Source organism: Ictidomys tridecemlineatus, chromosome 6 (assembly GCF_052094955.1).
Source record: "Ictidomys tridecemlineatus isolate mIctTri1 chromosome 6, mIctTri1.hap1, whole genome shotgun sequence".
Taxonomy (NCBI): domain Eukaryota; kingdom Metazoa; phylum Chordata; class Mammalia; order Rodentia; family Sciuridae; genus Ictidomys; species Ictidomys tridecemlineatus.
Window position 1 is genome coordinate 34,191,765 of NC_135482.1, and position 14,486 is coordinate 34,206,250.

A 14,486-nucleotide genomic window follows, 5' to 3' on the forward strand; every position below is an offset into this window, starting at 1 on the left:
CTGTACAGAATGTTTAATATTGCTTTCATCCCATCAAATCTACATACCAAGCCAACTCTTCAGGTAAAATAGACAAATATTATGATAATTCCTATAAAATATTATCTTATTCCTGGCTGTCATACATCATACTTAATAAAAGAACAGAGAATTATCTGTGTTCTGTTACACCTGTCAGAAGAACACATGTTCATTATCATCACTACTGTGCATGAAATTCTAGAAACGCCTTCTAAAGTGGACGGTTTATATTTAACACTTCTGAGTTTGTAAGGCAATCAGACAAGGTGGGTGGCCACTATGTTACTGACTAGGAAACAAGTAGGGATATAGTCCATTTAGGGTCCTTTCATTCCTATCTTCCAGTTATGATCCCTATTTCTATATTTATAGGATTACTGTATCGTTTTTACTGAGATAAAAGTAGGGTAAAATTCATTTATGCCCCAAATGTTTTTATCCAACAACTTGAACCTTTAAAAGTACTCTTCAACCCCTTAATAATGAAGATCTCTGCCAGCAGAATTTTAAACAACAAAATGAAAAAATAACTTCTCACATTTTTATTGCTTTAACCCACTTAAAGCATTTCCTATTTGCCATTTATCCCTTCCAACATTTAAAAAAACGTTTTTACTTCTCTCATGTTTTCCTTCTACCATGCAACACCAAACTAATCTGTTTGTTCAACAAATATTTATTGCTGTCCTACAACACTCCCTTCTTCAGCATCTAAAAAAGGGAGCAAGACTGAGCTGACATCCTATATCTGCTCTCCTTCTCATGGGCAGGACAGACACAAAAATACCTAACAACAATAAAAGATGCACTCACTTTCAGGGAGATAAGAATCAACTCAGTGGGCAGTGATGTCAGTCCAATAGTCACAAAGCTCATATGTGAACAGAGTCAATCACTGTTTCTGAGTCACTGAACTTACTACTGTCATTCATCAAGCACTGATAGACCAACTATGTGGAAAACACTAAGCTAGCAACAGTTATGGAAAGACATGGTTCCAACTCCCACTGCTTGAAAATAATAATAATAATAATAATAATAATAATAATAATTTGATGATGGGATTCAGCTAGCACCTAGGTTTTTATATGTAACAGGAGAAGCCAGAATTAAAGACAGGCAGTCAGTGGAGATAGGCAGGCAACTGGGTTGGATGAAGAAAGTGGAGGCTAATTTGGATCCAGGAAGTTGGAGACTTTAGGAATTGAAATGTTAATGCCTTCGGAGCCCTTCCTCTGTGTTTATCTAGATGACAACCTGCCCTGGCTCCAACATGTTACTAAGGTAACCTGTTCCAGGAACTGTCCCTCCCTACAGGGAGTTATAGAAGTTGTTGATTAATGTCTCCTGAGCTGCTTACTGCCTGAATCACTCCATTTGGCCCTTCCCCTGCCCATCTGCTTCTCACTTTTTGGCCATCCCACCTGGGCCATGTCCTGGGCCTAGTCATATATGAAGGAAGGAGAGAGAGAAGGGGGAAGAGGTAGGGGAACAAAGAAAGTCAAGGATATATAAAAGGGGCAAGATGCTCTCCCTTCTTGGGATACCAGGATACCAGTCTATGTTACTAACTTTTAAATAAACCCTGCTTTATATGCTTGCCTGAGTGTGGTTCTCTCAAGTTATCCTTCAACATTTAAGGAAGCAGAACTTGTCAAGGTAACCAGCAGTATCACAAGAACCCTGAAAATAAGTCAGGCATGGTGGTGTGCACCTCTAGATACAAAAACTTTTGAGACTAAAGCAGGAGCACACTTAAATTGGAGAGACAAGAAAAAGATATTCTGGGACAAGGGAGCAGCCTATTTGGAAAAGATAATGTATGAATTGATATAACATCCTTCAGGAGGTACTTAGAAGTTGAATATTGTAGGGACTGATGGTTGATGCGGCTGAACAAGAAATACTACAAATAATGACACAGTCAAATAATAAACCATGTCCTCTGTCATGCAAAGACATAACAGTAACAATAATATTGTTCTTGTGAATCGTTACCATTTATTGAGTCATTAGAATCTTAACAACATGCCTACCAAGCAAAGTTTTAAATGCTTAATACAGGTATAAGGGCTTCATTTAACTTCTACAACCCTCTCTCCCATTTTATAGACAAACAGATAGTGTGTGTGCGTGTGTGTGTTAGATAAGTTGCCCAAGATCAAATAGCTGCTAAGTGGTGGAAGGGGTCAGGCAGTCTAGAGCTAATGTTCACGGAGGTCCATCCCCCAACAAGGTGATAAAGTGCTCTTCAAGAAGGGATTCAGGCTTTGTGATCAAATTTACCTGTTTCAATACTTTTGAAATACGAACAGAACTGAACATCTACCATACATTATATTTTGTGCCATGGGAAAAGGAAAATGTGACATGTTCCTCGAATATTTATAATTCTTGATACAAAGACACAGACCTAGATCAACAGTTGTGCCTGCACCATGCTAACAACAGCGCTCCTAACATTAGTCAATCTCCAGTGAGTCCTTTCAGTGAGGTTGAAAGAATGTCAAGAGTGTGAGGAAGGGGGAGATTCGTTCTTACAAAGGTTTTCTGGGATGGGAGGGAGAAAAGAAGGAAGGTAGATAGATCGGAATCAGGTCATAAAAACTCCATCACTTCTGTTCTTACAAGAAAATACTGGAAAACTCACAATGGTTCTTCTTGGACCCATCAGAGAACTGAATTTGAAAGACAAGCTGTCACCCTAAAGGTGCAACGATAGGAGAGTCTGGAAATCCTTAGTAGAGATGTGCTCATCTGATGCAGAAGTCAGTGAAGACTAAAAACCACCAGGGACACAAAAACGGTAAATTTGAGACTTGCTTGAGGCTGCGTGTGGACTAGCATCAGAGAGAAAAACTCCCCAAGACCCCAGTGCTAGGGTGTCCTCCACCTCCAGGAACGAGGGTAGGTCTATAGTGAAGAACCATAAAAGGATTTTTCCCTGGTGATGGCAGGGAAAGGGGAACAATCATCTTGTGAGTTGTACCCAGAGTCTTCTCACTAACAAAGACTGACTCTGCCAGGTGAAAGGCTTTACCAGAGCCTTTGCCCATGGCTATAGGGAGGACATTCTTCTTCATTTATCACCCCCCCTCCCTCCCCTTTCAGTCTCCCTTAACAGGGCAAGAGGGAAGGAGCCATGTAAGCGGGAGAATGTTGGAGGGTCACAAGACACAGAAAAGAAACAAGTCCACCCAAAGACTGAGATTAAACTGAATTATTGTAGAACACACACACACACACACACACACACACACACACACACACACACACAGCTGCTCCAGTGTAATACAGTGTAGACACCTGAAGGAGCTGCAGGGTGGAGTCTGAGAAAAAGTATTAGAAGAAGTCTAACAGCAAATTGAAGAAATAAAAATACGGACACTACAGGAATGTGTCGCCTCTAGCACCTCTGGTTACAAAAAAAACATGAAACAATGCCCCAATTCCTAGCTAGATTAACATATGTCCTTTCGGTTCCTAGGACCTGATCCTACCAAAAAATTTCAAAATTCAAAAAGACAACGCAAGTATCAGAACCACTCAGATGCTGAAATATGAGCCAGATGTTGGAATTATTAGTCAAAATTTAAAACAACGATGGTTTATTAAGGGTTCTAGTGGAAATATAGACAACCTGTAAGAGAACAGATGGGCAGTGAAAGCAGGGAGATGTCAGAAAGAATAAAAAGGACATGCCAGCACTCGAAAGTTCTGTAAAAGAAATCAAGATTGTCCTGGATGGGCTCATCAGAAGCCCCAGCAGGGCCAAGGAAAGAACTGTTGAGCTTGAATAGAGGTCAAAAGAAACTTCCCAAACTGACATGCAAGGAGAAAAAGAATGAAAAGCATAGAACATCCAAGACCTGGGGGGAAATTCCAGACGTGTCAGTTATAGGTAACGGGAATATCAGAAGAGGAAGGAAGAAAGCTGAGCTGCAGTAATAATGATGGAGGACTCTGCAAAAATTAACGACAAACACCAAACCGCAGTTTCATAAATCTCAGAGTGCACTAGGCAAGATAAATTCCTAAAGCACTGCATGTAGGCATATTACATTCAAACAGCAGAAAGCCAAAGACCAAAACGGGAACTCTTGGAAAAAATCACCCTACCTACAGAGGAACAAGGCTAAGAATTAAAATAGACTTTTAATCAGAAACCATTTAGAAAGAGAATAGAGTGAAATATTCAAAATGTTGGGGTCAGAGGAACACCCAGAAACTAGGAAACTTATATCCAGCAAAATTATCCTTTAAAAGTGAAGATCTATGGGTTTTGTAAGCAAATGAAAACTGAGGAAATCTATTACCAGCAGGCTTCCCTATAAGAAATGTTTAAAAAAAAAATGTTTTCAGGCAGAAGGAAAATGATATATGTTAAAAATTGAATCTATTAAAAAAAACAGTGTTATGGAAAGAAAAAATGAAGGTACAGTAAAATATATTTTCTTCACTGATCTGAAAGAAAACTATTTTTTTTAAATAATAGTACTAATTTATTGGGTGATTATAGTGTATGTATGAGTAAAATGAAAACGTGCAATACTCTGTTATGAGGTAACCATGCTAATATGAAGCAGTTTAGCGTTACTTAAAGGTGTACTTAAATTCATTTAAAATGCCTACTCCAAATTCCAGGGAAAACACTATAAAAAATTAAACAGAATTATTCATGTTCCTCTAAGAGAGGAAATAAAATGGAATCCTATGAAATACTTCGCTGAAACCAGAGGGGCGGGGTGTGGTGCATGCCTGTAGTCCCAGCTACTTGGGAGGCTGAGGCTGGAGGATCACTTGTGCTTAGAAGTTGGATGTCAGGCTTGACAACTCAGCTAAACTGTCTCAAAAAAGAAAAAACAGAAAATAGAGAATAGAATAAAAAATAGAACTAAAGTTTGGTTTTTGGGAAAAGATAAAATTGAGAAACTTTTAGCAAAATTCAGAAAAAAAGATTCAAATAACAAAAAGTTTAAATGAGAGAAAAGATATTACAACAGAAGCCACAGAAATAAAAGGAATCTTGAACAATTATACACTAACAGATAATCTAGAGTAGATAGATAAATACATAGAACTTAGCAAGATTGAACCATTAAAAATAAAAAATAAAAATCTGAACAGACCAATGATGATAAAGGGTAATGAATCATGGATCTAACTACCACCCATGACAAAAAAAAGTTTTAGGACAAGATGGATCCGCTGATAAATTCCATCAAATAATTAGGAATTAACACCAATACTTCCCATAGTCTTCCAAAAATTTGAGGAGGAAGCTATGCTTCCAAATTAATTTTTATATGTGTACTACCCTGCATTATCTATGATAGCAGCACTACCCTGATGTCAACCTTGGACATAGTCACTACTTTCTACAAAGAAGAAAACTACAAACCTGAACTCCCGATGAATACAAGTGTAAAACTGTCAACAAAATATTAGCAAACCAAATGCAACAGCACATTAAAAAGTTTACATCCAAAAATCTATTGATATATATGGGAGACACTGGGTGTGGGACAAACAGGAACATGCTCCACAACTTCACGGCAGCTCTATAACCTAAAATGTCCTTCAAAAACTTAAGATTAATTGTATTAAAAATCTGACATAAATACCACAGAAATTTTCTTATCTGTTCAAGAAACATAGGTGTCCTTTATAATACTCTTTTTCATGTTTGATAAGATTTTCAAAAAAAGTAATTTGTAAAATAAAATCTAAAAAATTAATGAATCGAACGCTATATGTGGAGAATAAGGACATGTTAAAAACTTTAAACAAAGTTATAACTGTTTCCTTTCATGTATTATTCATTGTATGATATAAAAAAAACATATCCTGGGTATACTGCAATCAACAAATGTTATTTCAAGAACTAAAAGAATTAAAATATATTTGCCTCTGATTGAACATTAATAAATTCTCTCTTTAAAATGTATAGTTTAAGATTAGTGAGTTCTACCAGTATTCTGAAGATGCTACATACATCCACGAACACATTATAAAATTATCAACTGTTTGTTGAACTCATTTTTGGACTCATTCATATATATTTCTATTTTTAGGTAGGTCTTGTCCTGAGACAAAGAGCTTTTTCTTTCAAAATACTGACCTTGATGGTATTTCTGATTTTCTAGAACTCTCCTCTTATCCTGTCTACACATCAGAGAGGAAAGCAAAGAAACACACTCATTCTTACTAAATTTTTAGATATTTAATACTGATTACTTATGAGAAATATACTACTACTTAAGCAACAGCTCAGGTGTTTTTTCTCTAACTTCATTGCCTACCAGCTAACCAGGTAAAAAATAAGTGTATTTCACTGATATGTATTTGTAGAATTTTTGTACTGTCTATGCCCTGCCACCTTTCAGTTTGATATATTGTAAAATTCCCTGAAGTGCATTTAGCAGAAGTTATTTCTCTCAGGATGGTAAGAAGTTCAACTTGAAAAAAAAATTGTTCTATAATAAATATACTAAATGGAGCCTTCAATGCAAAAAGGCTTTCAGAGATTTAATGGATAATATGCATACATATTTTAAGAAGAGAATACAATATGCAGCTCTTCCCATACTAATTTGACTACTGATTTCCTCCCCCCAACCCAATACTCAGGAGTGAACCCAGGGTTTCAGAGAGGCTTGGCAAGCACTCTACTACTGAGCAACACTCCTCAACCCTTTTATTACATTTTGAGACAGGGTCTGGCTAAACTGTCCAAGGTGTCCTCAAACTTGCAATCCTGCCTCAGCCTTCCCTGTAGTTGGGGTTACAGACATGTGCCACCTCATCTGGCCTGATTGTTCTAAAGAAACATCGAGGGCTGGGAATGAGTTCAGTGGTTGAACACTTGCCTTGCATCTGTGAGGGTATCTACAACACAACACCACACACACACACACACACACACACACACACACACACAGAATATCTAAACACCTAAATCTCAATGTTCTGTTGACTATATGTTAGGAATGTATTTTGTACATTTGGTGAATAATGCTTTAATTGAAACTACCAATGCAATAATAGAAGACATAAAATCTTTTTAGTATTCTTGATTTCTTAATTCCTCATTTTATTCTTTATTCTATTTTTTTTGGGGGGGTGCAGTGTGGTGCTAGAATTGAACCAGTATGTCATACATGCTAGCCAAGAATTCTACCATCAAGCTATACCCCAGACCTTTTCAAACAATAACAATAACACAATCTTTGACATGTTATAGTTTGAATATTGAATGTCCCCCAAAGATCACTATGTAAAGGTTTGGCCCCCACAGTGGCAGTATTGGGAGATGCTATGTACCTCTAAGTGGTGGGGCCTAGAGAGAAGGCCTTAGGTCACTAGGGATACTCCCTCAAAGGGGATGGAGGGAACCTAGTCTCTCAATCTCTATCTCTACTTCCTCTTGAAGATGTATCCTCTTGCTCTGAAACACAATCCTGTCATGTTATGCCACTCTTACCAAGGCCTAATCCAAAAGAACTGGTGCCCAATCTTAGAACTGAACGTTCAGATCCATGAGCCAAAATAAATTTCTCTTTACTTCATAGGTACCCCGAGTTAGATGTTTCACTAGTGCAAAACTGACTATTACAACATGTTACATTCCTTATTGAATCAGTGTTATATTTAAACTCAGAACAAATATATAGTTTCCTGTCACTGTAATACAATACCTGGGGCAGGATACTTTAAAAAGAAAGGAGGTTTATTTAGCTCACAATGGTGGAGGCTGAAAGGCCAATCAGTATGTAATAAGTTCCAGAGAAGGCACCCTTGGCAGTATTATGACACAAGAGCAAGACATCACATGGCAAGACAAGAAGCCAGAGGGCAGGCGGTGATCAGTCTTGCTGTTTTTTTAACAACCCTTACACAGGAACTAGCCAGGGTACCACGAGAATTACATTCACTCTCTGAGGGCAGTACCCTCCAATAACCTAATTACATCCCACTAGCCCCCACATTTTAAAGCTACTAGTGTTCTGACTAGATAGCAATCTAAGATTGATACTGGGTACCAATCTTCCAACATAGAACTTTTAGAAAAACACACTTAAACCGTATCCAAACCATAGCACTTTTCAAACTCAGAGCCACTCTTCATATACATAAAAAGAAAATAAAGTGGTAAGGAGGACTAGATGAAGATCCCTCTTCCACATAAGTGGAAATGGAGTGGAGAAGGTATTTACCACTTTTGGTGAATGTGGGAATGTGAATCCTAAATGGAAAAGAGGAAAACCAATCCCTATGGACAAGCATCTTGAGTCAAAGCAACAGGTATCAACTTAATCTTACATATCTGCAGAGTTAATCTCTTTGAAGTATGCAAAGAAATCTCACAACATAAAACCAGGCTCCTGATAAAGTAATTTTCTGCTTAACGTAAGTAAATTTCAGATGCAGTCAGAAAGTCTTCTAGCTATTGCACTTTCATCCCTCAAAATAACAAGTAGAACAAAATGCATGGTAGATAATATCTTCAAGTTTTATTTTTCAGAGACAAAAAATGTCTCAGACTGATCAATTATATCTGTACTACCTATTTCCCTATCACATGACATTATAATTCATGGCTTTACATGATGGTAGGTGTGTACGTTAAAGTTTATGCCCCATGACTAATGTCAAATTGACCAAAGGGTCCTATTTAGATGTGATGCCTATTGCCTATTGCTCTCTTCTCTCTAAAGTAGCATTATTACCATGCACACTGAATTACAGTGTACACTAAAGAATGTATCTCATTCTGTCACTTTGACAAACAGCCTCAATTATGTCCTAGAAATGAGAATCCTGCAATTTTAAGCCTTTAAAAAAAAATTATCCTTTCCATTGTGAGAAGAAATAGATTACTAGGCAGGTGAGTGCTCAGGTGCTTTAGCTCCAATTCAATCTTCAACCAGTTAAATGTTTACCAAGTAAAGGTCAAAGTAACTTCACTCCGGCAAGGGTGAAGTTCACTTGACCTTCCAAGAACCTATCCCCACTCCTTTCAGTTTTCAATATTACAATGTCTCCTTCAAACCTTAAAGTCTGAGGCAATCTACACATACCACATGTGAATTAAAAACTCACTGTTCAACTTCACTTAGTATTTTTTGTTACTTCACACATATAGATACTTAAATCCTTCCACCAATAGCTATGCTACAATTCTTTTCATTTAAAGATATGCATGGAAAATGCCTTCCCATTCAGGAACTATATGAGAAGAAAATCTAAAAACTGAATGAATATTTCTTTTCAAAGCAAATGTTTAGGCATTTTGAAGTTAACCATGCATGTGTGACAGTATAATAAAGTAAACAAAAGGCTAGAGTAATTTTTATTTATTTATTTATTTTATTTTATTTTTTTTATTGGTTGGTCACAACATTACAAAGCTCTTGACATATCATATTTCATACATTAGATTCAAGTGGGTTATGAACTCCCAATTTTTACCCCAAATACAGATTGCAGAATCACGTTGGTTACATATCCACAATTTTACATAATGCCCTATTAGTAACTGTTGTATTCTGCTACTTTTCCTATCCCCTACTATCCCCCCTCCCCTTCCCTCCCATCTTCTCTCTCTACCCCATCTACTGTAATTCATTTCTCTCCTTGTTTGTTATCCCATTCCCCTCACAACCTCTTATATGTAATTTTGTATAGCAATGAGGGTCTCCCTTCATTTCCATGCAATTTCCCTTTTCTCTCCCTTTCCCTCCCATCTCATGACTCTGTTTAATGTTAATCTTTTCTTCCTGCTCTTCCTCCCTACTTTGTTCTTAGTTGCTCTCATTATATCAAAGAAGACATTTGGTATTTGTTTTTTAGGGAATGGCTAGCTTCACTAAGCATAATCTGCTCTAGTGCCATCCATTTCCCTGCAAATTCCATGATTTTGTCATTTTTTAATGCTCCGTAATACTCCATGGTGTATAAATGCCACATTTTTTTTTTATCCATTCATCTATTGAAGGGCATCTGGGTTGGTTCCACAGTCTAGCTATTGTGAATTGTGCTGCTATGAACATCGATGTGGCAGTATCCCTGTAGTATGCTCTTTTAAGATCTTCAGGGAATAGTCCGAGAAGGGCAATAGCTGGGTCAAATGGTGGTTCCATTCCCAGCTTTCCCAGGAATCTAGAGAGTAATTTAAATGGCATAACTTACATTTAAGGAAAAAGAAGGGGCTGTAGAACAGAATAGGCTTTGGACATAGACCTGGATTTACCTTGAGTGAACCTTAGCTTCCTTATCCATAAAATGGGTATCTAGTTTGCAGATACCTTGCTAATCAGAGGAGTATGGCTCTTCTCTGAAGGTACCGTAATTGATGACTAGTGAAGAGACAGGGCCAGGAGCCACCCTCTACTGTGCACGATATTTAACTCTTTAAAAGGTAGGAAAGCAACCTATGGGGATTTATGACAGAGATATATGGAGTGAATGGCAAGTTCGCATGGTCCTAGAAGCTCAAGACTTTGAAAAACAAATGGCGCTGAGCCCAGAATTAATTGTGTTTGAACAAATGTAATTTTAATAAATGTTAAGTTGTAATCTATAGCTCTGCAGGCCTCATGCTTCATGATACACAAGATCAAAGGCCTCTAAAGTAATAAAGATAAACAATGAGAAATGACAAAAATCTGACAGGATGGTGAACATGTGCATGGCTGGGCTGCTCCTAAACCTCTTTATGAATCTGCAAAAATGACTGCTTTAATATTATGGAACAGGTGCGGCATTCTTAATATACATACATGTGAGTGTAGGTACATACAGATGGTCCCTGACTTACAATGGTTTCGCTTATTTTTCTACTTTGCAATGGTGTTAAAGCAATATGCATTCATACTTGGAATTTTGAATTTTGATCTTTTCCTGGGCTAAGACAACACACAGTATGATACTGTCTTGAAACTGGGCAGCAAGACAGTTCCCAGTCTGTTCTGCGATCGTAAGACAAAACAACTTTTAGTCTACAGTATACTGAGTTGCTAAGATAGGATGTTGGGTATTTTAGGTGTATTAAGTTAATTTTTCATTTAATAATATTTTCAACTTATGATGGGTTTGCTGCAAAATAATTGCATGCTATGTAGCAGAGCACATGTCCCCCATATCCAGATGCTACAGGAAAAAAAGGCAGTCTCTATTTGTTAAAAGAGTTGGCCCAACCATGTGTGAGAAGACATTTGTTTTTAAAATATACATTGGTTGTACCACTTTCCCTAAGAGTGAACATATGCTTAAACCAGGAAACTGTTTTCTTTTTTTAAAAATATCTTAATTTTATTTATTTATTTTTTATGTGGTGCTGAGGATGGAATCCAGGACTTCATGCATGAGAGGCAAGTGATCTACCACTGAGCCAAAACCCCAGCCCAGGAAACTGTTTTAACAAGGAGAGATACTCAATTTTTCTACAGCCTCATAGATTAATAGAAATTATCAAGTTAGGAAAATAAAAGTACAAAAGCAGAGTTTAGCTCATTCAAATATTTTCATGCTTTGTTACATGATAATCAATATGATATTCTTAAAAGAATTAAGGATAGGAAGTCATGAAGTCATGTATCACAGTGTATCAATGATACTTTAAGAAATAAAGAACTAGAAAAAAGAAACATATCTACAAAACCATGTGTGATCCCATGCTTATAATAAGACAAGAAAACACCCTATTGGTCTTTGAGTTGCCATTGTTTATAAGAAAGCTGAGACATAGTTTGGGGACAGCAGATACATATCCAATGCAAGTTTTTGTAAAGGCTAATATTATTTAAGTTCGACTCACATTCTACTTAAGAGGCATGTCAATTCTTCAGCTATCTCTCTCCAAAAACATAAGATATCAGAATATTCAAGGGATCATGAGGGTTTGAGCTGGCTGACTATTTAAATTGCATCATATAAAAACTACAGACCAAATACAAAAGTTAACCAACCAAGCCAACAAAATAACAAAAATAAAATGTGGGCAATTTTAAAAAGCAGTATAATCTCATTTACAAATAAAAAGCAAATATTTCTTTTCGAACACTGCAACACATTTATTCACATACAAAATAGCCATAATTTTTTTCATGCAGGTTTTAATGTCAAAGAATTTGAGCATTTAATTTTTTTTTCTGAGACTATCTGGCAAAAGAAAAAATATCTCTAATGATAACTTCTGACGTACAAAAGGGAGAATACATTTCTGGGATATTTTAGAGAGATTTGGATTCCTGAAATTTAGTGGCTTAATGATTTAGAGTTTTTATAAGATTGATACTAGATGAAAAAATATCTTGAATTGATGAAGGGAGTCCTAAAAAATGAACCATCAAACTCACTATTCGTCAGACTAAAAATAATATAGCAATAACTATATGATTTCTAAAATAGTAAGTAATAAAGTTCAGATAAGGCAACTCCACATAAAACTTAGATGAATATTGCACTAGAGTAAACTTCCTTCTTTATTTCATCTATTTCAGTAGCATGGAAAGGGTGATATTATGTCTTTGCTCCTCAAAGAATTAACTTTGCAACTTGGCTGTATGCATAACAATCAGTGAATAAGAACTATAGGGAAAATTACCTTTTCTTCTCCTCTCTCTCCAATCTAAACATGGCTGTGCAGAGATTACAATAAAAAACGTAAAGCAACCTCAATGTTGGTCAACAGGCAAAACTGAAAAAACGTAGCTTTGAACAAAACCAAATTAGAAACAACAACAACTCAACTCTAAATAGTAATAATAATTCTAAAAGACCAATAGGAACAGACAGCTCTGTACTTTCAGATAGACTGACACCATTTTAGCCTACGGCATGGGGTTTTTCTGTGGAACCTCAAGTACTTTCACAACTGGAGTTTTATGTAGCCCAATTAACTTTGGCTAGACACAGAAGTCTGGCTCACTGTTCCCATGCAGTAGCCAAAATAAAGGTTTTCTGTATCAAGAATCACTGTCGGAGTCTCCAATATCCTTCCTTCTCTCCTACTAACCTAAATCTGGAAAATAAGCTAACAGCCAAGTAGTTTTTATTACAATTTAAATCAATATTAATTTTATTGGCTCACAAAAGCTGCAAAATATTTGGCTTAAATAAACTCAACAGGAAAAAAAAAGACAAAAAAATTAAAAAGCAAGCATGTGCACAAAGCTAGAGAAGTCACATGGCTTTAGAAACAACTAGAGAATTATCTGAAATATAATAATGGAAATATTATTCCTTCCTTTCTTAATGCATGTCCAATTTTAAATTCATGGCATTAGCCCTAGGTAACAAAGTTCAAACAAGAAATAAATCACGATTTTAAGCACAGCAATTCCAACTCGGCTTGTGTTTAGTATTTTAATTGGACATGACATTGGTATGAAAGTTCCAAATAAATTAAAAGAGATGTCACTTGGGTCCAACTGTATTAGCATGGAGGCTACTAGTGACTTTAATGTAGAAGTATTGCCCAGGGGACCCTGGAAAATTTGTATTTGAAGTATAATGTAGGATCTGAAAGTGACGATAGCCTAAAACCGAAGTCCTATGTTCATGACCTCTCACACCTAATAAAAAAAAAATGTGTTTAACCACACAAACTAAATTAGTATTTAAAGGCAAAGTCTAAAAATAAGTTTTAAAAAGGGGTAGGGGAGACATGGTGACTTATTTTTAAGAATCACCAATCAGTTCCATTAGGCATACCAAGGGGAAAAAAAATTCCACACTTAAAATTATTTAGTATAGATTGAAAATCAGTGACACCTTCAGAAAACCTTGAGGTTGGATTTAATTCTATTTTTTAATTGTTAAGTAACTTTTGGGGAATGTTCCTCAAATCTTTGAAGCTCAGTTTCTTCATTTATAGAAAGGATAATATTTGCTAAAGGCTGTTAAGCTTCTGTGGAATAACATGTCAAGCACAGGAATTCAGGAGATGCACATCTCTTCTATGTCTCCTCCCCTTCAAGCATTTCTGAAGATGATTCTGTGTCTACTCTCTCAGTACATCACTCTCATCCATGCCTGGCATGGAGTGATAAATCTAAATAAATATGTCAAATAAATTAAGGAACTGAGGGCGTCAGACTAGGGCAAAACAAGTATTTAAAAAGCCTTGTACCTAACTCTTCAACAACTTAAAAAGACAAGACAGTGAAATGCCACATACTAAAGAAATAAAACGATCAGTAAAGACTTATTCCCTGTCCCATGCCCAGTGTCAAAAGACAGACACAGATTTATGTGTGCTATTCAATTTGGAAGTGCTAATGTTGATGATACTCAGAGCAATGTGAAAGGAACTTCAGAGAAGGGGAAAAATATATATATAACTGCTTGAGAGAGACAGGCAAGACTTCACAGAGGAAATAAAATTTCAACAGGCAGAGAAAGGAAAAGGACATTTTTGGCAGAGGAATAAAAAAAGGATATGATCTATAGAATGTTCCAAG

General features: G+C 36.4%; 1 protein-coding gene across 6 annotated transcripts in view; it reads right to left on the bottom strand.

Annotated features, from left to right (window-relative positions):
• The window catches only part of Tmtc2 (transmembrane O-mannosyltransferase targeting cadherins 2), a 376,362-nt gene that overhangs the window by 96,059 nt on the left and 265,817 nt on the right, over positions 1 to 14,486 (bottom strand). Inside the window, exon 9 of one of the 6 annotated variants that reach the window (XM_078053057.1) lies at positions 9,793 to 10,182. The exons of 4 other annotated variants lie outside the window; for them this stretch is intronic. In XM_078053057.1, the coding sequence (XP_077909183.1) occupies positions 10,147 to 10,182 (36 nt within the window). In that variant the 3' untranslated portion in view covers positions 9,793 to 10,146. Of the gene's footprint in view, positions 1 to 9,792; positions 10,183 to 13,363; positions 13,599 to 14,486 lie in introns of those variants that run through there. One more of the 6 variants, XM_078053058.1, reaches the window with a different exon arrangement.